Below are 27,762 nucleotides of genomic sequence, written 5' to 3'. Positions count from 1 at the left end.
ACTTAATAATCATAACAGTGAAGAAAAGCAGAATATGGCACCCCAAAATATGCCTCTTTGGCATTAGGATTGTTTTGAGAAACAGCAGACATGGGAAAACGCCTGAAAACAGAAAAGTTCCCTTTTGTAAGGGAAATCTACATTCATAAATCAAGTCTCCATTTGTAAGCGGGTCTCCCTCTCTTCACCAGGAAGAAACGGTGACTCTAAATCACAACAGAATCTTATCAGTGGAAAAGGCACCAACTTGACTCCAGATACCAAACCTCAGCCTTGGTTCCTGTGCTTTGGCTTGTAACTTCCCCATAACTGGCCTCGCCACACCCTTCTTTCTCCTGTGTTTGGCTGCAGACGGTAGTTAAGCTAGTGGTTTAGAGCATACAAACCGCACACACGTTAACAAACTGCATGTTTTTCTGTTGTTAATCTGGCTTTCATTACAGGGGTCTCAGCCAAGGACTCAGAAGGCTAGAGGTAAAATGATTTTTCTTCCTCTATGACAGCAAACCCTAAACATGTGTTATGTATTAGCCTTAAGTACCTTTCATGCAACGTCTCATTAGTTCACACATTCAAGGCCAAGACTTGGGTGAGGCTAGCAGGCACGTGGGGTACAAAATTTAAGAAAGTGCTCACTTGCAGGGTTGGCAAGTGCCCTCTGTTGACCTTGAATTTGTGCAGCCCTGAGAATGAGTGCCTCCTTCCACTATTGAACAGCTTTCTTGAGACAAAGTTCGCACACTATACAATTCACCCATTTCAAGTGCACAGTTCAGGGGCTCTTATTATATTCACATGGTTGTGAAACCATCAGCCAACTTTAGAACATTCTCATCAACCCCCCGCAAAAACCCATGCCCATTATCAGTCACTCCTCATGGCCCCCCCAGACTCCCAAGGTCTGGGCCACCATTACTCTACCTTCCATCTCTGTAGATTTGCCTATTCCAAACATCTTATATAAACAGAATCACACAATATGTGGTCTTCTGTGACTGGCGTCTTTCACTCACCATCGTGTTTTCCAGGTTCATCTATGTAACATCTATTGCTACTTTATTCTTTTTATTACTGCGTGACATTCCACTGTATGGAAGACCACATTTTATTTAACTATTCATCAGTCAATGTACATTGGGATTGTTTCCATTTCTTTTGACTACTATGAATCATTCTGTTATGAACACCTATGTAGACATATGTTTTCATTTCTCTTGGGTATATACCTGGGGCTGGAATTGCTGGGTGAAATGGTAACTCTGTGTTTAACATTTTGAGAAACTGCTAGACTATTTTCCAAAGGGGCTGCACCATTTTACCTTCCCACCAGCAATTTTCCAAATTCTTTGTATCCTCATCGCACTTGTTAGTCTCCATCTGTTTTTATTATAGTCACCCGGGTAGGTATGAAGTGGTATCTCCTTGTGGTTTTGACTTGCATTTCCCTAATGCAAATGATGTTGAGCATCTCTTCATGTGATTATTGGCCATTCGTCTATCTTCTTTGAAGAAATGTCTACTTAGATCTTTTGCCCATTTTTTAAAGTATTTGGCTTTCTTGAGGTATAAATGACAAAGTTGTAAGATTTAAACTGTAAATCATGGTTGTACATATGCACACAATGTACATATTTGTGTAGACATATTGTGCAAGGATTCACCTCATCTAGTTAATGAACACATCCATCACCTCACGTATTTATCTTTTTCCCTCCCGTTTCTTTTAATTGGGTTATTTGTCTTATTATTGAGTTGTGAGAGATACTTATATAGTCTGGATACAAGTCCTATCAGACATGATTTGCAAATATTTTCTCCCGTTCTGTAGGTATCTTTTTCTTTTTTTTATAGTGCCCTTTGAGCACAAAGTTTTTAAATTCTAATTGAGTCCAGTTAATTTTTTCTTGTGTTACTTGTGCTTTTGGTCTTCTATTGAAGAAGGCCTTGCCTCACCCACGGTCATGAAGATGCACTCTTATTTTCTTCTAAGAATTTTATAGCTTTAGCTCTTGCATTTAGGTGTGTGACCCACTGGAGTTAATTCCTATGTGACCTCCTAAAATTTTGCATTCCAGATGACTCACTCATTTTACCCCAGGACTGCCCTGCTTTCAACAATTCCCTGAAGTCAATAATAATATTATCTCCACTTATAGATACTTAAATTAAGACTTGGGTAGTGAAATAGCTTGTCCCATGTCACACAGTGAGTGACAGAGATACAATTTGTACCCAGCTCAGTGTTGGAACTCCTACTCAAATCGCTGTACTGAGTTTTTTGGTTTATACTGATGGGCTCTTGAGTGAATATATAACTGACAAAAAGCTTAATTCCAATTTATGATATATTATCCATTCGCCTGTTAAACAACAAAAATTCAACTGAGTGCCTTTGAAGATCTAATTGGCTTTGTTAAACAATTCATGAATTGGGCGGAATCCCATCTAGCAAATAGAAAGGAGCTCCACTGAGCTGCAGAAAAGGAATGGTTATTAAAGGTAGAGAGGAAATGGGAAAAAAGGAAATTATTAGAGAGGGATGCAGTGTTCTAGGCAAGGTCACCCTTCTAATGGGAATGGAAGGAGTCTGTCAAAAAATTTCCTAGTGCTCATCAGGAAATTCTAGGATGGCTGGCTAATGGTTACATTCCTGGCATGGGGGAGGCAGGGTAAAACTGCATGTAGGTTGGGTGTTAAGTCTTGTTTTGCTCATGTGGGGCTCTTAACATAAGTGACTCCATTGGAGGCCTATGGCTTTCATTTTTAACACACCTATGGAACTGTGGAAAAACATCGTTAGCTGCTTTTTCCTCAGCAATAAAAATAGCTTGAATTACAGGGGCACCTGGGTGGCTCAGTTGTTAAGTGTCTGCCTTCTGCTCAGGTCATGATCCCAGCATTCTGGGATCGAGCCCCGCACTGGGCTCCCTGCTCAGCGGGAAGCCTGCTTCTCCCTCTCCCAGTCCCCCTGCTTGTGTTCCCTTTCTCGCTGCCTCTCTCTCTGTCAAATAAATAAATAAAATCTTTTAAAAAAATAGCTTGAATTACAGACATAGAGTAGATGAGACCTCCATGTTGCCCAGCCTTTATTTGGGGTAGAGGATTTGCCCTGTCAGTGCTACAGGAGAGGGGAGAGAGGGCAGTTGAAGATCATGAGAGTTACAGTTTAACAAATCCTACGGAGGGCATCTATTGTGTGGATTCAGTAATGTTTGATTATATCTTTATCTTGTCAAGATACTGGGGTATCATGTTTCAAGAAAAATGTATGAAAATAAATCCATACTTAGACATAGCCTAGTGAAGTGTTATAAACATCCCTATATAGAGACACCAAACTCTTAACAATAAAACAAAAAACAGATTCTCCACAAAGAACAACAAAATCACGTTTACTAGAGGAGAAAAAAAAGGACTTCCAGGTGTGAAGGAAACAGAAAAACCTGGCACACCACAGATACTTAGTAAATATTTGTGGAGTTTTTTTTTGGGGGGGGGTTAGTTTTTATTTTTATTTATCTCATTTTTTGTTAAATAAATGTATGTTCTCTTGTATGCAAGTTCTCAGAAAGTATGCAACTCAGTTACCTTTCCTAAAGAACTTGCTTTACCTAGAACAGCGAAAAATTGTTGAATGGATGTCCTGCTGAGAACTCTGTTCGTCTTTTTCTGTTGTTTGTCTGTTCCTAGATCTAAGGACTTCTTCCCTTCTTTGGGGGAGTGCATCCTCTAGAACACTAGTTCTCAACCTTTAGGTTTCAAGACTCTTACACTCCTGAAAATTACTAAGGACCCTCCCAAAGAGCTTTTGTTTAAGTGAGTGACATCTATTTTTTTTAACACAGTACAAGGCTTGGCTTTTTATTCACCAATAAACTGAAAGTCCATTTCTAGATGTTTCTTTCTTTTGCATGCTTCATTTGTTTTATTAGCAAGCAAAACCCTGTAAGGGGCAGCTTCACATAGTCTTCAGACTCAGATCCATCGTCATCTTGACTAATCTGGAAGTAACGAAGTTTGTAAGTCTCCTTGTCAGATGCAGCCACACAAAGCCAATCACGAAGATTATCCTTCTTAAGGTATTTCTTGGTAGGATATTTCAAATATGTTTTAGAGAACTGTTTCTCAGAAACAACTGTGATTTTATTCTTGAAGCGTTCAATATGAACAACATTCCCCAGATTTCCAGCTTTTCCATTGACTTTAACCTTCTTTAGAAACTGTTCAAAATTTCCAGAATCAAAAATGCCATCTTCTAATGGATGGGTAAGGTCCAAATTATACTTCCAAATTGACTTCTTAGGCTTCTTGTCTTTTGGCGCCATCTTGAAAGACAGCTTGGTGATCAGAGAAAGCTACAGTCACATATGGACATTATTAATTTTTATGTGTTAGAAGTTAAAACTGAGAAACTTAAAAATATTCATTCATGCATGCATGCATGCATTCAAAATAAGGATAATGAACATATTAAATGTTCAAATATCCAAAAATTAGTGAGGCAAGTGTCATTGTTTTACATTTTGGCAAATCTCTTTAATGTCTGGTTGAATAAAAGACAGTTGGATTCTCGTATCCGCTTCCGTGTTCAGTCTGCTGTAACATCGAATACCATGTAGCTTCAGGAAACCCTGCTCTTCACTTGTGAGGGAATAAGAGCAAAACACAGGTGACATCTCAGTAAGGTCATGAAAATAGTCTGCCCTAGTGGACCCCCTGATAAGTTCTTTGAAATCCCCAGGTGTCTCTGAATCACACCTTGAGAACCACTGCTCTGGTAACTTCCTGAAAAAAGGCAAAAGTAAAATTTTGAAGACTTGCAAATCTACCAAGTTGTTTTCCTACTTGCACTTAAATGTAAACTTCTAGGTTGTTGCTTTTTGCCTCAAGAGTCATTGGCATGCTGTTTAGTGATATTTGATTCCAATTCTTTCTACATGGCCCATTTTTTGTCACTTGATGCTTTTAGGATTCTCTCCTTGTTTCTAGTTTTCATTGCACTTGTTCTTTCACTCTTCAAAGTTATATCTTTTCTTTCTGTGAAATTTTCTTGCATTAATAATTCCGTCATTTCTTCTCTTCCATTTCCTCGGTTTTCCTTCCGGAACTTTCATTATTCAATATGTGATCTCTTGGTCAGATCCTTACATTTTCTCTATTTTCCATCTCTTGTTGTTTTACTCTCTGTGAGATTTCCTCAAGATTATATTCTAATTATATTTCCTCAAGATTATATTCTAATTCTTCTGTTTTCATTTTAGTTATTGTGTTCTTTTAATTTCCAGGAGTAATATTACTCTCAATTAAATTTTTTCTTCCTGTTGTCTACCTTATACCCTTCTCTAAGTTCCTTTGTTAAAAATACTATTTTTAGAGCCTTTCCTCAAATGGCCAGTAATCCTTGACTGTCTGCTTTCAGAGTGGGACATTAAATAACTGGACAGCAGGGCGTGTTGAGTGGTGGGTCTCCCTGAGGCTGATGAGCAGGGACTGAGCTGCTCATCAGCTGTATCTGTCGGTATCTGCAGACCTTTTCTTCTGGCTGGTTGGGAGGAATCCTCCTATTTCCCCCTTGGAGGGTACAAACTTGTGCTCCAGCGTCTTGAGAGAGGAGCAGAGAATGAAACACCCCCCTCAATCTTGGTTTTCACCTCCACCTTCAACCACGTCTGCCTTTGTGGACCAGATCCTCCCTCTTTCGAGTTCTCCCCAGAGTCAATAACCTGCCTTCTGCTGGAGTTGGGGAGGGGAATTCATGTGCCTACATGAACTGGGGGCCAGTGATCTGGGAGACCTAGCGTTGTCTGCTCCAGACTTGTCATCATTCTTCCTGTTTCCAGTCCCATTTCTCCTCTCCCAGGGTCCTTCAGCTTTTTGGATTACTCTCTTCAAGCCCTTGGGTTTCAGTTTCTGTTTTGTAGTCAGCTACCATCCATTCTATGACTACAGTCTTCCAAAATGTGGTTCACATGCCTGAGATCTCATCTCTCTTTGTGTATTTGAGGGTGTAAACTTTAAAAGAACTCCTTTTTCAGAAAGGAACAGATAAATGTGTGATCCATCTACTCTATTTACCTGGCAGTCAGCTGCAAGTCTATTCATGCTTCAAAAACAATATAAAGGGGCGCCTGGGTGGCACAGCGGTTAGGCGTCTGCCTTCGGCTCAGGGTGTGATCCCGGCGTTGTGGGATCGAGCCCCACATCAGGCTCCTCCGCTGTGAGCCTGCTTCTTCCTCTCCCACTCCCCCTGCTTGTGTTCCCTCTCTCACTGGCTCTCTCTATCTCTGTCGAATAAATAAATAAAATCTTAAAAAATATATATAAAAAAATCTGTTCATGAATTGTATAGGTTTTCCCACGGACCTTTGTCCTTATAGTTGAAGTCAGAATCCTTATTTTTTGTGTCTTAGATCTCCAGCACTGATACTGGCCATAATCTATTTGCAAAATTTTGAATTACTACATAACAAATATCGAAGTCATTAGTTATGTCTTTCAACGAGTATAAAAGTGTTAATAATTTTGTCTCTTATTTTATGGAATTTATATTTCCAACAGTAAGATATAAGATGGATTTTCTGGAAAGTTTAATAATCTCTGAGGACACAGAAGAAGAGATTCAAGGTATAAGTCATATGCTGGGAGTCACATGGATGGTTAAGACATTAAATATTGCCTTAGAATGTTTGTGGAAAAGCAGAGAGGCATGTTACTTCATAGAAAACAAACAAACAAACAAACAAACAAACAAAAAACAGAAGAAAGGAAAGGTTAAATGACTTAGCAAAAAATCATACTTTTGTGTTTATGGAGCTTGGATTTAAAACCTTTGTTTTCAAATATCTAGATTAGTGCCTTTTCTTCTTGACCCAGATAAACATTCTGCTTACACACCTATTTAAGGAGCCCCAGTGGGCAGGTTCTAGCAGGTTTTGACAGAATTTATCTCATATACCTGGCTAAAATACAAAAATTCCATGCTTTTAACCGAGAATTGCTTACTTTTCTTAAATGGCTACTGTAAGTCATCCCTAGAGAAGTCATTTTTCATCATAGGCACACAGTTCTAGTGTAAAAGAGATTACCATTTTCATGAATATTTTTTTTCCTGAACGGACCAATTAGTACATAAATGCATATAGCTATTAAATCTATCTTTATAGGAATGAATAGAACACTCTATATCTCAGAAGGTCAGAGTGGAATATAACTTGAGCAAATCCTCTTGAGACAAGGTCTGTGCAGAATATATTATTTATGGTTTTCCCCCCTTTGCTAATACGCTGCCTTTTAAGGAGCTCAGAATTTGAGGATGATAGGTACTATAAAAATGCAGGGTTGCTATCAGTCCTAGAAAAAAATAAATATGAATCCTTTTCTGATTGCCCTACCATGGATTTATCCGATGTTGTGCCTTTTGGTGTCTGGATTACCTTGATTCTGAGAACATTTCCTACTGATTTCATATCTTTTATCTGTCTTATAAAATTTAGTTAAAATTTATTTTACTTAATTTTCTTCCTACAATTTCTTGTGTTTTCTCTCAACCTACATTTCATATTTAGAAAATAACACTCATTTCATACGCTTTCCTCCTGCTTTCCAAGTTGCTCCAAAATCCCCCTTCCGCCAAGAATCCTTCTTTATCTACCATCTCACTGTGGAACTTATCCTCTCCCTGCATGGAAAGTTAAGTTTTTCTTTAGTTATTTATTTTTTTAGTGTATGACTAATAAATCTTCCCTAGAGCAGTACTGTCCTCATTGTTTTTGTCATTTTTCATAATAAAATCTTAGAAGGCATCACATACAGCCATTTAAATCTGTTTTTAAGGCTTCTATTGGATCCGAACAAATGGTTTTCGGGTTTAGCCTATATTCTAGTTCTGCTCCAGAGCTAGGGTCATTGAGTTTCCACCTGCATGCTCAGTCTTCCTTGTCTTGTGGACTCAACACTAAGTCACCAGGCACCAGTTGGACTTTGCTCTTTTGGTACTCATGGTGGTGTTCCTCCGTCATTCCCAAGTCCCAATTCCTCTTCCATGTGTCTGAATCCTGGTAACTGGGTTTCTCTTTGTCCTTAAAATCCACTCTGTCTCAAGTGCTCTAAGACATATTACTGACATTCTCCCCTGATCCTTATCTATCTAGTATCCCAGTGTCCTCCCAGACTGAGACCCTGCCATTTTTTTTTTTTTTGCCAGGTCACCTCCTAGGAACCGAGCTTGTTCTTAAACATCAGCTGGGTGGCTGGGCCCACCCTGGCTCTCCATCTGGATGAATGCTGCATCACTCATTCCAGGCTTTGATTCCTACGTTACACCTACATCTCAGAACACTCTATATCTCAGAAGGTTAGAGTGGAATATAACTTGAGCAAATCCTCTTGAGACCAGGTCTGTGCTCCATTATTCTATAGAGAATATTTCTTTCTCTAGATTAAGTTCTTTTTAACTGCTCTATCTCTAGAATCCTGCATATGGCTCACAAAAGGAAAGCGAGGGAGAAAGGAAGGAAATGAACGTTCATTGCACACCTTTTTTTGACGCAGAAGGTGCTAGACACTGTCACATACCATTAATGAACTCTTTTGTTCCCACAAGAATTTTGTGAAATAGCTATTGCTTCCATCTCACAGTTTAAAAAAAAAAAAGGATAAAAGGGGGGGGGGGAGACCAAAATGAGCAACTTGACTCAGCAGGAACAGGTTGACCCAGGAATCAAATCCAGGTCTTGTGCTTCTGAATCTCTGTGAGGTTCTCAGCAGACCAGGCTGTGACCTGCCAGCCTGGCCAATTTAGGTTTTATATGCTGCACATCCCTGCTTCTCTGTTCTACATTATTTGATGTTTTCTATGAAGGAAAATGAAGACAATGTAGAAAATATGATTATAGGTGATGAAATGGAAAGTCAGTCTCATTATTTTATGGCCATAACTCACGTTGAAAGTTTTGGTGATGATGACAGGGAACACATTCATTCAATAGGGAGGACAAGACATCGCTTAACTGCTAATGATTAGAAAGTAGGAAGACATCTTTTAGGGTTGCTCAGCACGAATATGCAAGAGAGTGTTTTAATTGTGGTGTGGGTTTCTAAATTATTTCCCTTGGACCATTAAGAAAGATATAAATCATTAAACATGATTAATGGAATCCACACAATTTGCAAAGAAGAGCAACAATTCTGTTGACTGACATTTATTTTAAATAAAAGGAAGTGTCTGTAATCACAAAACCTGAATTAAAATGCCATCAGCAGCATTAATAAACATCAGCCCTGTTCTTCCTTTTCACTAATGCTAGTGTTTATTTATTCATTAACTTATGAAGATCTTAGGGAAATTAATTGGAGGGTATCCAAATGAGAGACTATGGAAAGTCTCATGGAATGTCCTCCAGCGAAGGCAACACCCTTTTGACCTGTGTTGAATAAAACAATAAGACAGACTCTCTTGCTTTCTCTTCTCTGGTGTCTGCTGTGGGTCTTGCCAATCCTGAGTCTTTCCTGAGTGGACGATGGATGAGATGGAGTCAGGGGATTTTTTTCACATTACATCTAAATCACTCACAATTTAACCAAGTTTTAATCAGAAACCTAGTTAATTTAGTGGGGAAAAATGAAAAAAATATTTTTTTGATGTACCTATTGTGTGTAATGGGGAGGGGCATGTTTAGATGAAAACCATTATTGGTAGGTAAAGTTTTTGTCTGTTTTTATATGAAACAGACATACCTGGGATTGCTGGAAAGGTCAAAGAACTCCTGAAAGGTGGGTATTATAAATGTGATGACTTTTGCAATCCAGTCCTTGGTGGAGTGGACACCTAAATATTTTTTGAATGAATGAAACCACACGGGTCAGAGGACAGTCTTAATAATTGCATTAACTTTGTAATTAGGTTTATGTTCATGCCAGTTTGTCTCTGGGGTAGCTTCAGAATCTAACTTGAATCCAAGGTGACCTCAGGATAGCTTCTGGCCTGATGCTGGGTGTGTCCTGGTCCCTTCCAGATCATTTGACCAAAGGGTTGGATAGGGCTCTCTTGGAATAACTTCTGTCTGCTTTCAATTCCAGGGATAACCTTGAACAAGGGGAGGGGAAATGGAAGTATGAAGGGTGAGTTATACAGATCTTTTCACAGGGTATTCTGGTAAATGTTGGAATTTCTTCATAGGACAGAAGTGGACTAGGGAAAACTAGGAACAATGCACCCAGGGACAATGTAAAAACAAGTTCTTTCTTGGCAAAAATAAAAGAGATAATTTATATAAAAGCAGCTAACAAAGAGCCTGGAACATAGAGCAGACATTTAATAAATATTAGTTCCTTTCCTTTCCCTTCTTGACAAAGTATGCCTAGAACATCTTTTTGGTGGTAGTGTGTGTGTGTGTGTGTGTGTGTGTGTGTTTGGAGGAGGATACTAGGTAACGAGAGAATGAAATAATTGTAATCCCAAAATAGCATATGTGATAGGAGAATATACTGAGTATATATTTGGTGCTGTCCTCACAATCCCTTCTAACCTCACTTTGGGGATTAACTAGGCAAGACATACATGCCTCCTGGGGCACCTGGGTGGCACAGTGGTTAAGCGTCTGCCTTCGGCTCAGGGCGTGATCCTGGCGTTATGGGATCGAGCCCCGCATCAGGCTCCTCTGCTATGAGCCTGCTTCTTCCTCTCCCACTCCCCCTGCTTGTGTTCCCTCTCTCACTGGCTCTCTCTATCTCTGTCGAATAAATAAATAAAATCTTAAAAAAAAAAAAAAAGACATACATGCCTCCTTCCTAGAAAACCTCATAAGGGAAGATACGATTCAGCCTTTGAGTGTCACAGTAGACATCTGAAGACCCTGGCAGAGATAATGGCTTTGGGAAAAAAGGCAGGAGAGAGTTGAATTGTAAGAGTCTGGATCTTCTAAACATCAAGAGTAGGATGTTGACCTAAATATCCCAAATATCCAGCAGTGTTGCAGAATTGATAAGTCAGGACAAGTAAGTAAAGATTCCCCAACCTGGGGGACTGAGGAGCACATTATACAAAAGGCAAGAGAAAGAGATGCTGGTGGGCGTCTCTCACCAAAGGACAGCTTCAGGAGCCGAGCAGAGGCGCGTGATGGATGATAAGCGCCTCCTGCATGTTCAGAGATCTGAAAACAGACCTGGAAATTGGCATGTGACCTAAATCCCATGTCACCAAGGCATGGAAGCAGCACAGCACCCCAATTCTCCCAGGCCCATGGGCCGTGAAGAAGATACAAATACCAGGGAGCACAGAGAGCTGGTTGAGCTGAGCGAGTCCCACAGTTGGGAGGAGGGTGTGCTAGGAACTGATATCCAAGCGTGTCATGTCGGACTGCCCTTCCTCAGCACATGCTTCCCAAGGCCGATGAGCACGACTAACCTTCAAACCCAGCGCTCCCAGACCTCACTACAGACAATCCATGATGCTGTATTATCTTCCAGCATTTCAAATTAACCTCAAGGAAAAGAGGGCTGAGGGAAAGAATCCTTAGCTCACAAGGTTTACCACCAGGTGGAATGGGGCCATGAAATAGAAACTCTATTTACTTATTAAAAAAATAAAGAACATGTTTCTTGCACATTTGAGTGTGCACAGTTTAAAAAATATATACAAATATGTGCAAATGCATAAGAGCTGGATGTCCTGGGGGGCATATTTGAGAATGGAGGAGAAAATCAGAATTTTGTTTCTTCTTCACCATTGAAGAAAAGTTAAGGGGGCCAAATGTCAGACTGTAGGGGATGGTGGGCACTGGGCCACTGTGGAGGGCTCCTGCCCCATCTAAACACAAAGACATTTGAAAAGCACTAATTAGGCTAAACTATACATGAGGCCATTGTTAAAATAAGAGAATGTTTCTTACCATCTCAGAGGCTCTGTCCTGCCTAACATATTTCAGATAGCTCTGTTCACCATTTCTCATAAAGACAAAATAGGCCCCTAGTGCTATAAAATTCCTCTCCTGAATCTGCCTTCTCATATTTGACCTGAAACTATTTTTCTTATCCTTTTGTATTAGAAACAGTTTCCCCTATGGTTTCACAGCTTGCTTTTTTTTTTTATTAGTTGCAACTGCTTCTGTTTCAGGTAGGAAGCCCACCTTGGGTGGGGCTTCAGAGCAGAACGGGTCCAAACAGGAGACCTCAGGGCGGCAAGAATATTTCACTTGATAAAAGTGAAACATGACCTAACCACACACTAAGATAAAGGAAAACCACAAGGGAAGATTAACATCTCTCAAAGGCCATGGGATTTCAGCTAGTTAAATATTTTCCTTCCAATGCATTGATTTCTTCATTTTCATGCTACTACGAATTTCTTTCTTGTCCTTTATGTAACAATTTGAGCAAAAATAAAACACTCTCAACCTGTCAGATGATTTCTCCAGAGGTGGTATGTTTTGGTGCAAACAGCCCTGGGGTAAGAGAGGGATCAAGGTCTGGCGCTCAGTGTCACCCCTTATGAGATTTGGGGGCAAATTCCCCTGTGCATTCCAAAATACCATAGACTGGGTGGCTTGAACAACAGAAATGAATTTTCTCCCAGTTTGGAAGGCTGAAGTCTGAGGTCTGGGCGCCAGTGTGGCTGGCTTCTGATGAGAGCTTTCTTTGGGTTGGGAGAGGCACCCGCTTGCTGTGTGCTCACAATGGCAGAGAGGGAGGAAGGTCTCTCTTCCTCTTCTCATAAGGCCACCAATCCTATCAGATTAGGACTCCACCCTTATGACCTCATTTAACCATAATTACCTCCTAAAAACCCCACATTCAAATACAGTCACACTGGGGATTAAAGCTTCAACATAGGAAATTGAGGGGGGGAGGGTATATAATTCAGTCCACAGGGCCTTGTATCTTAATTTCTTCATCTAAAATAAGCTCAAAGGGTAAAAGAGCAAGTGAGACAATTAACGTATATGAAAGTTCTTTGTAAATTATAAAAACCTATGCAAATGGAAGATATTAATTAATAAAAACAATAATATGGAAGAAAAACACTGTCAACAGAAAGGCCAATATATTTTTGACTTCTGAGTCAGGACATGTGAAAAATCCCTTAACCGTGTACCTTGGTCTAGGCAAATTGGAACAGCAATGTCCTAAAATAGACAACCTCAATGAATGTGTAATCATTTTAACTGATAATGAAATATTTGTTCTCGTCTAAGCAATTAGTTTCAGGATACCTAATAATTACATTCTGCATCCCTTCTAAATTGCCTTCCACATGTGAATATCAAATTACTATCCTAATAACATTTAAATATCACTAATAACCCCAATCAACACATCTGAAAACCTTCCGCAGTGGCCTATGCTTACATTAAGTGTCTGATTTCTGTAAATAATACCAAAAATTAAAAGCTTTGCCATTTTAATCTCCTTAGATATTATTTATTATTTTTGAATACTGGTAATACAACCGGTGCTGTGTAAAATAAGGAAAATACTACACCAGCATGGAGACTTATAATTCAATCAGAAGAGCAAACAGTTCAAGTAGGTTTGAAGAATCATTGTTAGATTTTGTAGCTTTCCTTCTTCAGGGTATTAGCTATTTTTAGAGCCTCTTTGCCATGGTGCCCTCAGCAACTGTGACTGGTGATCACAAAGGGCATTGCTACTTCTGAAGAGCTATACTCAGATCCACTGACTTCCTGTTTCTGTGTTAGTCAGTATGGTAATAGGGGACAGACATTCTTCTCAAAGAAATGGTCTGCCCCCTCCCCTGGAACCCAAGGGAACAATTCCTCCCCAGGCATGGGACATTCTGATCTCTCATTCTATAGAGACAACTGGCCATATTTATAATAATAATAATAATAATAATAATAATAATAACAACAACAACAATGAACAATAAAAAACAGTAGTTTTTAAGCTGAAGTTGGTGACTAGCTTTATGGGATCTGTAAACTCCATGTAAGTTAGCCTTCAACAGTCTTTTAAAAGGTCTGTGACTAAAAAGGAATGTGATGAGGGTTCTCTTGCTGCAGAGAAAGAAGACACTGGTTTTAAAGATCTCTTATAGGACCTGAGAAGATACATACACACCAAAACACAAGGCAAAGCTTCTGACACCTCAGAAGTCAGTGATGTCACCAACATGAGTGAGGAAGAAGAAGAGGAAGGCACAGGGAATAACAATACTTAAAATCACTGGTCCATGGTGACTCAGCCAAGCCTTGAGAGGTAGGTTTGCTGGCATCTCTATGATTAGAAGCTGATGAACGTGTTGAGGGAGGCTGTGTGAGAGAGGAGAGAGGGGAGGAAGATCCTTTGGGAGCATATACCTCAGAGAGGAAGTAGGAAGGTTTGGGGCAATGAAAGTGGCCTGAGAAGAGAACAGGGAGGGTAGGGGGAAATGGGAGAAAATCACATCATGGAAGCAAAGGTGTGAGAAGAAGATGGCGGTCAACACCGTGCAATATTGAGAGAGTCCAAGTCACAGTCCAAGAAGAGGCCATCACATCTGAGATTAGTACTTTGTTCAAGACTTCAAAGAAAGCAGTTTTAATAGAGTGGTGGGCTGGAAGGTCCATGTAGGGGAACTGGGGAGGGACCCCTGCTGAGTGTTGGCCCCACACCAGAGAAGTGTAGTGGCAACTGCCTGCTTGAGAAGGTCAAAGGGAAAGAGCAGAAGAGAGGAAAGTGTTGCCTCTGAGAGAAAGAGAGGGAAGGAGAGAGAGGTTTGTGGAGAGAGAGAAGAGAACGAAAGAAATAAAGTTGAGGAGAGAGTGAGAGAGTAGGAAAAGAATAAAAATGTTGAAAAATTCTTCAATGGGGATAAAGGTCCATAATATCATGATAAATTACATTTATCTTCATGGGAAATTTGTTCTTTGATAGAGAGTAGGTTTAACATCAGAAACATAAAGGAATGCAAAGAATCAGAATAGCCACTAAACATCCCATAGCAAAGAGAGTCAGTAACTCCCAAGTACTGGTGAGGATTAGCTAAGTTTAAGAGAATATAGATTTGCAGGGTCTCAAATGGCCCCCATCTGGATCTCTTCCGGGGACGACTCAGCAGCCAGGGAGCCGGAGCAAAGCAGGCAGAGGGCGTGCCCTGGGTGGGGTGGGGGCACTGGCAGAAGGTCAAGGAGCATGAACTCTGTTGGGTCCCCTCCGAGCAGAAAGGAATGTGCAGCCAGAACGAGCAGTGATTATTTTCATGTGGACTGGTCCTGTGTCTTGAGCTTGACTGTGAACTGGACACGGTGCAGCACAGAGATGAAGAGCACAGGTTTTGGGGTGAAGACTGAGCTGGCTGAGAATCGCAGCTCTGAGAGAGACTCAAAAGTTGTAAGGCAGCAACCCTGACCCCAGGAGGTGGGATTTCTGGATACCCATGACCAAGAACTAATGATCGAAACACTTTTGCTTCTTGTCTGCTGCCGCTGAACAAATCAGTCTGACACCATTTAAAATAAAATAAATACAATAGTAATAAGTCTTCTATTAATATCCCTGAGAAGCGTATGTTATAAAACTAAGGAAGCATCTTTAATGTTACTGATACTGTTGAAAGTCTAAATAAATATAGATACATATTGGCTATAAATAATGAAGCATTCAACTTCAATTAACAGGAATTTAAAAAATTTTTAAGTGTTTTGATGAGTGCCAAGCAGACTTGCCGTGTCTTTCAAATATTAATTACCTAATGTATTATGGAGGAAAAAATGCAACCTCCTTCCAAACTCATGTTGCAGTCTGGATGACTCTAAAATACATATTTTTAGTTGGAAAATATACAGTTTCTCCTTGCTCAAGGAACTGTACTCATAATTTGTGTTTTGCTGTTTTTTTGCCCTAAAGCTAAAAATTAATAGGGAAAAAAATTGAGAGCAAAGAGGTTAATATCTAGTTTATTGAGGGAATGACTTATTCCTTTCAAGGGAATAATTTACATCAAAGGCCACTAATCTCAACATTAAATATTAAAGAAATGAAACAGTCAACTAAAAACAAAAGCAAGTCTTTAAGCAGGTATCTTTTCAAATACCTGTGATAAATCTGAAAGAGAAAAAAGGACCCATCAATACCTTATTTCACAAAGGATGAAATAATTATTTTTTCTTACTTTCAAAAAGTTCTTCATTTTTAAAATGCTTTACTTTTTTCTTTTAAAAAATAATATTATTGTCGTACGTTTACATATAATAAAATGCATTTCAAGCATATAGTTTGATCAGTTTGGGCAAATATATGTACTTGCGTAATCACTACCACAATCTTGATAAAGAATATTTCCATCCCACCAAAATGTCCCTGGTCTATTTGCAGCTAATTCCCTCCCTACTCCCTGCCCAGAGCAAGCCCTATTCTACTTTCTGATGGACTATTGATTTTGCCTGCTGGAGAATTTCACATAAAGTGAATCATACAGGGTGTATTTTTTTTCTTATTTCTCTAAGTATAATATTATTGCATTTATCAGTAATTCATTTCTTTTTTTTATTATTGCGAAGTAGTAGTCCATTGTATGCTTATTTCAAAATTTGTTAACCCATTCACCTGTTTGGAGGACATTTGAGCATTTCCAGTTTGGGGCTCTTATGAATAAAGCTGCAATGAACATTTGAGTCCCAATCATTCAGTGGACACATGTTTTCTTTTTTCGTGGGTAAATAATTGTCTGGATGTGTGGCAAGTGTATGTTTGACTATGTATAAGGGCCAAGCAGTTTTCCAAATTAACTGTACCATTATTACATTCCAACCAGCAATGTAGAAATTTCTAGTTACTCTACATTTTTGCTAATGTCACTAATGATGTCTTATTTGTGCTTTGAGGTCTTGTCTTTTTCTTTTTTCTTTCTTTCTTTCTCTTTCTTTCTTTCTTTCTTTCTTTCACTTTGAGTTCAAAGAAGTACTTTGAGACCTGTTTTGAGGAAGGAATTCTTCAGAGAGGATTTGTGCTTTCTTCTTCTAGCTGAATCAGAAATGAAAATCAAATATCTCTGCATTGGAAATCTCTAGATGCTCCAGTTTTTGTTCTTCTGAGGTCTAGCTGTTCATACTTCTCTGATTTTCTAAGATCTGATAGGAGTTCTTCTCTGAGGACCAACATCCCTGTTCCAGTTCCACTCCCAATTACCAGAAGCAATGAGTGGGTTTTTATTTCTTACAACTAAGCAAATCTAAGGAAATCTCCTGAATTGTAAGCAGTTGTAGATACAGTAAGAGAATCTAAAAAAGAAAAGAAATCTAGAATTTCTTCCTTAATCTGTTACATGATCTTGGGGCCTCCACTTTCATCTTTTTTTTTTTTTTTTAAGATTTGTTTGTTAGTTTACTTATTTATTTGAGAGGGAGAGAGAGAAAGAGAGTGATCGAGCAAGTGTGTGGGGATAGGCAGACGGTGAGGGAGAGAGAGACTCCCAAGCAGCCTCCCCACTGAGAGAGGAACCCGATGGGGGGCTGGATCTTATGATCCATGAGACCCATGAGATCATAGCCTGAGCCAAAACCAAAGCAGGACACTTAACCAACTGAGCCACCTAGGTGCCCCTTCGCTTCTGCCTGTTTGTTAGAAACAAGCCCACCTTCCAGCGCCCACATGATGATATTGTGGAGTTACTTTGTTGCAAATCCAACAAACCCTGGGACACGCCCCACAGCTTGGTGTTATGCTCCCAGCGGCTGATTCAGGAGCCAATCTGTCGCTAAGCCAAGGAAAGAGGGAAAATGGGTGTGGGAGTTCCACATCAAATTCCACACACAGAATTAGTTCTGGAAATGCAGCAATATCTACCTTGCAATGCCGATTTCTGGTTATATGAAATTCTGTGAAATGTCTTCCTCTGTTAAGCAAATAGAATACTGTACTATAGAAATATGGCTTTTGGGGGCACCTGGGTGGCTCTATCTCTCCCTCTAAAATAAATAAATAAATAAGTAAGTCTTTAAAAAAAAAAAGAAATATGGCTTTTGCATACCAGTGCAAGTGTTTGAACACTTGGTGATCTTTTCAGCTATCGATTCTTGGCTGTGTCTCAGGTTCACAAGGTAAAAACAGGTACAGCATTTTCCAATTTCAAGTGCTTATTTATTTACCTGGTAATGTAGTGCCCTTTGGGTTAGTTGGCTTATTGATTAATCACTGCCTTAAGCAACTAATTTTTTTTTCCCTAGTTCAAAGGCTTTTCAACATTTGAAAGGTTGTGTCTGCACAGTAACTTATCAGAGGTCAGTGGTTTACAAGTACATTTTGTACTTGCAGGTTCTTCGGCCCCAAGTTTAGCATGACAGTCACCAGCAAGCATTCCCTGTTGTGGCACTGAGCAGGGAACACAAGGCAGTATAAGCTTTAGCATGCACACCTGCACATTTGCAATGCATTGGTGTGCACAGAAGGAAGATGAATCAGAAAGAAAGAAAACAGAAGTATAGGCAATATTTTCCTTCATTACTGTGTTCTGAACATCTACGTACAATCATACTGTGTACGACTTATTTAGAGAGAACTGGGGATTTTTTTTAATAGACTATTTTTTAGAGCAGGTGTAGGTTCACAGCAAAATCAAGCAGAAGGTAGAGATTTCTTATATCCCCCTGCCCCCACACATGCCCGGCCTCTCCTACTGTGGGCATCCAGGCATCAGGGAGGTACATTTGTTACAACCCATGAAGCTACACTGACACATCATTATCACCCAGAGTCTACTGTTTTCGTTAAGGCTCGCTCTCGGTGTTGTACGTTCCATGCATTTGGACAAACGTATAGTAAAATATATCTATTATTATGATATCCTATAGAGTATTTTTACTGTCCTAAAAAATCCTTTGTGCTCCATCTAGTCATCACTCACTCGTCCCTAACCCCTGGCAACCACCAATCCCCTTTACTGCCTGCATGGTTTTGCCTTTTCCAGAATATCACATAGTTGGAATCACACAGTATGTAGTCTTTTCAGATTGGTTTCCTTTGCTTTGTAATATGCATTTTATGTCCCTCTATGTCTTTCATGGCTCATTTCTTTTTAGTGCTGAATGATATTCCATTGTCTGGGTGTACCACAGCTTAACGGGGGGATTTTTTTAAAAAGTTACTCTTTAGGAGTGTTTAGGAGGTAATCACGTACTGAAAAAGCCACTTAAAGTGAAAACAGGAAATGAAAAACCTAAGATAGTTGTGGGATTGGAAAAGAGATTGCATAACTGCATTGTAATACACAGTAGGCAAGCACTAAATGTTTGTTGAACTGAACAGAAAGAGGGTTGTTTCCTGGAATACAACTTATGAGCAGGGAGTAAAAGCAATGTGGGCCGCAATTAACCGTATTAGTTGTCACGTCCTCTATCAGAAGATGATTGCCTTCAAGTGATTTCTAGCATCCTCACAACTCAGTCTTAACAAATGGGCCAGTCAATGTCCCAATGTACTTGGAAGAGGTCAGAGAGAAGTTGTTTCTCTATGCCTGGTCTCTAAATAAATACAGGTATCCCCTGCTTTTTGCAAGTTCAAGGTACAGCACATCGCTTTTACCAAAGACCTGCATTTAGTGCCTGTTTGCACTGACCGAAGGAAATCCAAAGAGGGTTTTCACTTTTAACAACAACAGAAAAAAAAGGGCAAAAAATGAAAATAGCGTTCAGCATTTGTCTTGCAGTGCGCTGTCACAGAGACAGCCTGTAGCCCGAGCAGTGAGAGTAGCCCCGCCAAGCTCCTTTCCCGGGAACGCTTCTCAGCAGCTCAGTACCAAGTCTCCATGGCTTGAACTGTGAGCGGTTGTGATTTATCTTGATTTATTTTGTGCATCTGTGAGCCCGATATGTCCTAAGATATCAGAAAAACCTAAAAGAGGTTATTGTTTGAGTCTGGGAACGCTCAAAAATGTTTCCATATAAATGAATGGTAATTGTGTCATTGCTTTACATAATTTCATCTAACAAAAGCTTTCATGGGAACGCTCTCCTTGGATAACAGGGGAAACCTGTACTTATTTTTTTAAAGCAGTTAATGAAAAATCCAGATTCTAAGAGGCACTCTTACGTCAAAAGTCTCTCCACAAAATTTCAATTATTTTCTACTCAAGAGAATCCTAAGCAATAATCTGATATATCAGTATCTATTTCTCAGCCCTATGCTGGTGAAATTTTCCTTCTTGAATTGTTTCGAAAGTCCAAATAGTGTCTGACATGGGGTAGATAAAGAGAGGTTCTTTCAAGGTGAAGCTCTGAGGACTGAGTAGGCTACCAGGTCTGGGCTCCACTTCCTTTGAGAAGAGCCTCTATGAGAAGACTGGCAGTGGGGACAGCCAAACAGAAGTTTTCATTTTTTATCTGGGGCCTAGGGATTGGCCTTGTTTCTGGTTTCAAAAAAAAATATCACAAAGTAGTAAGCATGCTCAATTTTCCATGACAGCAAGCAACTTCCCTCCTCCCACTGTGTAACTTTTTGTAAATTTTTTTCTTGAGATTGCAGTAGTCCAGACATCTCATTTTTATTTATTGATAATGGCTTCATTAATTCAAGCAATACTCACTGAGAACCTACTATGCGCTCAGATATTCTTCCAGCCACTAAGGATGCAACAGTGAACTAGAAAGAATAGAGCTGTTCTTTCATGGACTTTATCTTCCAGAGGGAGAAATGAACTATGAGCAAGGAGACAAATTGGATAGTTTTAAGGGTGGTAAGAGTCATGAAGGAGATACAACAGGTTAATAAACTAAAGAGTCACGGGGTGTGGGGATTGTTTGTCATGAGGTGGTCAGGTACAGCCCTGGACAACGAAAAAATCAAATTTTCTTTAAATAATTGAATTAAATTGTTAGGGAGACACAGGTACCACTGTGGACATAGACCCTCACTCCCCATTCTGGCTGTCAGGGATTCTCCAGCTCTCTTACCCTCGAGTGAATCTTGCCAGCCAACAAGCCCACCACCGTACACAGTGGCCTCATTGCTTCATTTTAAAATAAGAGTAGAGCGTCAAGAGTCTAGGGATACTTAGGAAATATGGAAACATAAAAGAAAGACCTCTCTCTACACTCCAAGAAGAAAAACAAAACCAGAAACAAATAACCCCAGAGGAAGTCGGCCTAAGCGGTAAAGACTTCAAACAAACAAATGGGGGATCTGTGTTGAGCTCAGTGAAGGGGCATTTTTGCAGCCGGCTGAGAAAACAACTGGTGCGTACAGGAGCAGAAATACGGAGGACTCTGCAAGGTATGTCCTTGGATCGGAGAGATGATGACGGAACAGGTAACAGGACCGGAACTTTGAGAAACTCTGGGAAATGATCAGGGCATGGAATGCAAGGGGAAAAAGGTAAGGCTCTCAGACACTCCAGTGAACAACAACCAACCAACCAACAAATTACATACGACAGTTATAATCCAAAACTGCAGTAAACTAAATGTGGCATGACTTTTAGCAATCGGTAGGTATAAAGCAGGAGAATTCATTGGAACTAAATTTTAGGATTATTCTCTGAGTGGCAGAGGGGTTACAACATTACAATCTTGGAGAAAGAAGAATACTCACGGCACACCCAGCATCTCTGCATCTAACATTACGTGATTATGATCACGCAAACGCCATTCACTAGCGTTGACCTTGGCAATCCACTTGTAAAGAAAGCATGAAAACTGTAACCAGTAACCATCATAACTGCTATCAGCGTTGGCAACAAAAGGAAAGCTAGAGCTGACAGATGTCAGAGGGTAAATGGGGAATGGAAGGTGAAGGGAGGATGGAATCCACTGATATCACCAGCTCCCATGTGAGGGACCCCAGAGAATCCTCCATCTGAATAAGATGTGGAGGGTTAAGTCCGAAATCACAGATGCCGAGTGAGAACAGTGATATGATGGTGTTGGGAGGCAGAGGGCAGAGGAGGTGGGAGGGGGTACGGATGCACTCCGATACATCTATCGCAGCAGGAAGTTACAGATAATCATTAAAGATGATGCATCGTGAAACATCACTTTAAGCATACGAGTTAGAGATTTCTAGACAACCAGCAGAGGAATCATTTAAAAGAAGTGCCCTCTAGAAAACGACATCACAGATGTGGATGGGTTGACCAAATAACTGGTCTTTTCCATTGTAATAAGCTTGTGGTGTTAAATAACTTATGCGTATAAAATTTGTATCCTGAGGAAATTTCCATGCCATCTTTGTTTCTAGCCCATAAGGAGGGCCATAGATGCCTCCATCATCTGATGACGTGAGGATACGAACCTTCCTGCATGATGATATAAACTCCTTTAATAATTTAGTTTTGGGAGGCAGGAGAGAAAGCCCCTGTGTATTGAGGAGGAGGGGAAAATCCCACCTTAAGTTCTGCAGACTACCCTTTTCAGAATACGTGTTGGTGTAGTAAATATATATATCACATAAAATTGGCCACTGTAATCATTTTAAGTGTAAAGTTCAGTCACATTCGTTACATTCATTACATACCACGATCATCACCACGATTTCCAAAATTTTGCATGTCCCTCAACAGAAACTCTGTACCCATGAAGGAATAACTCGCCACCACCCTCCTCCCAGCCCCTGGTACCTGCTATTCTCTCTCTGTCTCTAGGAATTTGCCCATTCTATGGACCCCATCTAACAGGAAACATACCCATATTTGTCCTTCTGTGTCTGGCTTATTTCAGTAATCTTCAAACTACCTTTTGATAATTTTCTGAAACCGTCTGAAGCCAGCAGCAGGATGTGAAAGTCAGGGGAAATGTGAATTAGAAGTATTCTACTCCATATAAAATCTTGGTGGCACCAGAAAACAAAAATCTTCCATCCATTAGGCATTTTCCAAAATCCAGCACTGGCGACTGTGCCCACACTGTCTGGGTCACTGCAGCAGAGCAGCACAGTTGGCTCGAGCGGGGAACAAGGTCCTGTGAGAGCTTAGGCCCCGAGCCCACAGATGCAGGGCCGCCCACACCAGAGCAGCGCGGGCAGCCAACTTCAACGCTCAGCCGGCTCGCCTGCTACTTCTCTCAGCAGCTGAGAAGGCCACGGTCGCTCTGTGCACAGTTTAGTAAGACGGACCACCCAAACCTTACTTGACCACACACGGGTGAGGGGCACATTGGTTCCTGAGGGACACTTTGTTATTGCCAGTGGAATTCCCGCTCTTTCTCTGTTCCCTGATACTGTTTTGTTCATGTTCCGCATTTCTTTCTGGAACTTCTCACATCTTCCAGTGCGTTTGTTTGCAGGGAATGGAGACGTGTACAGTGATGTGAGTTACAACATACCTAAGGAGATTAAACCATCTCTTGTTATGTGTATTGATTTTCTATTGCCAACTAAAATTAGTTTCAAGGGTATGGCAATTTGTAAGAAAACTCCAGACATGACTGCTCACCGGTGGATTATTTCCCATGCTTTCTTGGATCGCTGTCACTCTTGACAGATACCCTACAAGCAGTTAAGCAAGGAGATGCTAAACTGTCAGCATTTCATTAAAAACAAACCTCTGGATATAACAGGGTGACTACTCACCGTACCCGAAAGCACAGAGAACGCCGTATGGTTGCAAGAATGTCCCCAGGGAGCTCCAGAGCGAAGCCTCTTCATGGATCGATTCACCTTTCCGGCGTCAGCGAAAGCTCGTCAGAGAGAATCTTAAGTTTCTCCGAGGTGACCACTCCTAGGAGGGAAGCGTGGCTCTAACGTCACTGTCAAAATGAACTGGTGGGTGGGACCCCTGATTTCACAAGATACCCAACACGAGGGATTTATGAATGCATGTGTGTAAGAGGGTGTGTGTGTGTGTGTGTGTGTGTGTGTATGCGTGCATGTGTGTTAGGGTAATGGAAGGAGAGCTTTTAAGAGAGCTGCTTTATTCTGAAAACTGGTGGCGTGTCACCTACCAGGAGACCCTATAAAGAATTATGCTGTTGGGCTGTTTTGAAGAGGATACCCATTAAAGGGAAATGCAGTGCAGAGACAGGGATGGAGATACGAAGGGCCTAAAAAGCATGACAGGAGAAGCAAGCAATAGGGTTTCAAAAAAGAGGGTGGATTTGCACCAGACATGAGGCTGTACTGGTCTGTTGGCTTTCGGGAAAGCCGGGGGAAGGAGGGCAGAACACACTAGAAACGGCTTGGCTGATGTATGGGACACGGGATAGAGGTTGCGAGCGGGCTCTACAAGAACGCCCGTGTTAAGCAGAATTCATCAGTTATGTGTGTCTGAAGGGTTATGAAAAGGATCGGGCTCGTGACAGCTAGAGATTGCTGATTTACGGCTTGACGGAAAAGGTAAATAAGGAAGGGCTGCTCTTGTCATGTGTTCACACGCCCTCACAAAGCATGCTTTCCCACTCTGTGTTTAAGGTAATTTATTCCTGGGGCGCCTGGGTGGCTCAGTGGGTGAAGCGTCTGCCTTCAGCTCAGGTCATGATCCCAGGGTCCTGGCTCCCTGCTCAGCGGGGAGTCTGCTTCTCCCTCTCCGTCTGCCCCTCTCCTGCTCCCTGCTTGTGCTCTCTCTCTCTCAAATAAATAAAATCTTAAAAAAGTAAAATAAAAAACAGTTAATTGATTGCTCTGTGCAAGTAAGAGGGAAGCAGAGCAGTAAACCTGACCCGTGCGTGGGGCGAGTCTCAGAGGGCAGGTGCCATCCTGAGGGGCAGGGGAAACCTGGGACAGAGCTCCCTCGGCCTTACAGGATCTGAAACAGAGCTTTGGGGATCATTTGGCTTTTTTTCCTGTTTTCCGTCCTCACAGTTTGTGATGAGGCTCAACCACCTTCTTCCAGGCACCTGCTGTCTTGGTGGGTTTGGGGGGAAGGACCACGTAATACTGCTGTCAGGCTGGCCTGGCCCACTCCTGATCAGGGCAAAATTCCTGGGGTCCTGCCGTGGCTCTGCTCTTCTCTTACACGTCACAACCAACCTGTCAGGACATACGTCAGCTCTACCTTCAGGTACATCCAGAATCCAGAATCCAGCCACTTTTCACCCTCTTCATGGCGAACACACGGATCCTCCCTCCTGCTAACCCGTCTTCTGCTTTGGCCCCACAGTGTCACTCAGCACCTCTGCTCAGAGCCCTCCAGGGGCCCCCACCCCACTCACAGTGAAAGCCAAGTCCCTGATATGGCCTGCAGGGAAAAGCCCATGCAACTCAACGTCCCGACACTCCGGCCTCAGCTCCACTCACCCCTGCACCGTCCTACTCCAGCCACACTTGCCCTTCTGTACTTACTTGGACACGCCGCCTTTGCTCTCGCCTCTGTGCCTTCGCTCACTCTGTCCCCACTGTCTGGAGCCGTCGCTCCCCAAAGATCCACATGGCTCACTTCACCCCCTTTGTGTCTTTGCTCTCGGGCCCCCTTCTGAGAGGCCTTTTCCAGCCATCCCACTTAGAACCTCCTCCAGCCCCCAGCCTGTGAGTCGCCATCTGCTCTCTACTTTCTTATCTATTGTACTGACAGCCTATAGCCCCTTGATAGAAGGCAAGCTCACTGGGAGCAGGGAGTTTATGTGCTGCTAGATGCCTAGTGTCTAGAACTGCATCTGGCATAGGGCAAGTCTCAGTGCATATTTGCTCAGTGAATAAATGAACGAATGCCTCTTATTTTCTATACCTGCAACCAGGACCTGGGTTTGCTGTAATAAGTGTGTTCCTGATTCAGACTCTCTGTCTGAGATCCTCATCTCAGCAGCGTGCCCTGCCCCTGGCCCTGGATGACTCAGGCTTGTTTTCTCTTGTCATTGTCCTTCTGCCCCATCCAGCACTGCAGCCTCTTGGGAAGTGGGGGCAACCCTCTCCTTTCTACCAGTGCTCTCTGCGGCCGCCTGCCCGTCTGCCTGTCACCCTCACTTGAGAGCATCTGTGTCCAGGGCTCCTCCCGACCTCGTCGACTGTTCCTGCTCTCCACAATTCCGTGATGCCTGTAGGAAGTACAGCCTGTCCTCTGTCACCGTGCTCTGCCGGAACTGTCCTCCAGCACTGGGGGTCCGTCATCACCCGTCTAAGTAATATGTGCAATTTGGAGTACAACATATGGTCCCATTTTCTTTTCACACTCACATTAAGTGATTGAGCCCCATCTTGTCCATGGTAGAAGACGTTGCTCTCTCCTCTGGGATGCCCTGTCCCATGATAACAAGAATCTCAGGGTCTTACTCAATCCAGAGATTTACACCAAGGAAAAAAAACCCCCAGAAATCTATTTAGTCCATTGGGGATTCCTGGGTTGTTGTCACTGCCACATGGTGTCACTGTTGAAATGCAGGAAGCCTGAGAGTTGACGATGGCAGGCGAGCTGAGGGCACCTGGTGCCCAGGCAGGGACGTGCTGCCACCGAGGCTGGGAAACCCAGGAGCCTGGGCGGATCCTGTTAACCAGTGAACGGAGATTCACCTGCCACACAAAATCGTCCCGTTCTTTTGGTTCTGGGAGTGTGTGATTTAGTCAGTGTCTCCTTCCCCTTTTGAAATTCTACTTCAAGTCACGCCTTTAGAGCCAAATGAAAGTTTTCTGGTCTGCTTCTTCTTATCCCAGACGCAGGAAAGCGGGGAGCACCCAGAAGACCCTCTGAGATGCCGTGGAGCACGCAATCGTCCTGACTGGCAGGTAACTCCCATGCCTCCAGTAAAGGTGAGGGTGTACTTGGAGATGGATGCCTCCCCTCTGATGTGTGATCAAAGCTCTGGGCCCAGGGATTGCAGGGTGCAATTCTTTTTCTCTCTTCGGAGTTTAAATGACCCCTGTAAACATGAGACTATGGACTATGAGAAACAAACTGAGGGCCTCAGAGGGGAGGGGGTGGGGGAATGGGATAGCCCGGTGATGGGTAGTAAGGAGGGCACGTATTGCACGGTGCACTGGGTGTTATACGCAACTAATGAATCATCGAACTTTACATCGGAAACCGGGGATGTACTGTATGGTGACTAACATAATATAATAAAAAATCATTAAAAAAATAAAAATAAAAATAAAAATAAAAATAAAAATAAATGACCCCTGTAATTGACAGGCATTGTAGTCACAAAATGAACTTGTGAATTGGAGAAAATAAAAGGCCACTACCCTGGAAAATAGTGAGAACTTCTCCCAGTTGGTGTTTCCTTCATCTCACAGTTGATAACTTTGTAGGGTTCTGACTCTCACCCTACAGCAGTTTCCTTCTGACTCAGAAAAAGCCCCCAGGCTCTTGCTATCCGTCTGAGGTCATTAAAATGCTTGAGTGAGCTTCCAAGTTCCTCTCTGTTTAAGAGAAGCTGACGTAGGAGGGATGTCTGGGACAGGCATCAAAATGCCATAGGAATGATCTCAAAACAGGAACACTTCGTTTTCCAATGACTTCATATGAGCATATTCAGGGATTCCACGTCCTCTTGTATTTTAGCACTTTTTCCGGATTTGTCTTAAGGATTTCTATATAGGAATTACTTGTTACATATTTGTGTTTTTGATGTCTCACAGCACATGCCAGAGGCGGGGTGGGGGGCTATCTCCAAATGGGGAAAACTAAACCAAATTTCTTAACCCTTTAAGCTGGAATACTTACCATGTAAAGATTTCTGTTTTGTTTTATTTTCTGAAATGCAAGTAGGAAAATAAATGACAGAGAGCTTGAGGTTTTTAATCCTAGAGCTTCTGTCTACACTAGGAGTTCCTTCTGCCCAATGATCTCAATTTCACTGACAATGTAAAGGCATTTAGAACTTCACCTGACATGCAAGGGCATCACCAATGTTACAGCAATGACTCTAACTGCCTCCCTACCTAGTGACGTGAATCTCATTCCTGTTCTTG

General features: G+C 41.7%; 1 protein-coding gene and 1 long non-coding RNA gene across 5 annotated transcripts in view; both read right to left on the bottom strand.

Annotated features, from left to right (window-relative positions):
• Positions 1-26,728, bottom strand: part of LOC113259792 (uncharacterized) — a 114,488-nt gene extending 87,760 nt beyond the window's left edge. For 2 of the 4 annotated variants that reach the window (XR_008960849.1, XR_006410262.3), the window contains exons 1-2: positions 26,029-26,725; positions 23,494-23,641 (exon numbers count right to left, since the gene is read on the bottom strand). This is a non-coding gene — a long non-coding RNA (uncharacterized LOC113259792). Of the gene's footprint in view, positions 1-22,609; positions 23,000-23,493; positions 23,642-26,028 lie in introns of those variants that run through there. The other 2 variants (XR_008960850.1, XR_006410261.3) reach the window with 2 other exon arrangements.
• Positions 1,920-6,255, bottom strand: LOC113260089 (60S ribosomal protein L22-like 1). Its single transcript, XM_048217101.2, has one exon. The coding sequence runs from the start codon at positions 4,323-4,325 to the stop codon at positions 3,891-3,893; it is 435 nt and encodes a 144-aa protein (XP_048073058.1). The 5' UTR covers positions 4,326-6,255; the 3' UTR covers positions 1,920-3,890.
• Positions 26,729-27,762: the final 1,034 nt, after the last annotated feature.

This window comes from Ursus arctos, unplaced genomic scaffold (assembly GCF_023065955.2).
Source record: "Ursus arctos isolate Adak ecotype North America unplaced genomic scaffold, UrsArc2.0 scaffold_22, whole genome shotgun sequence".
Taxonomy (NCBI): Eukaryota; Metazoa; Chordata; class Mammalia; order Carnivora; family Ursidae; genus Ursus; species Ursus arctos.
The sequence above is the reverse complement of the archived record's forward strand: the minus strand, read 5'-3'. Positions and strand labels throughout refer to the sequence as shown.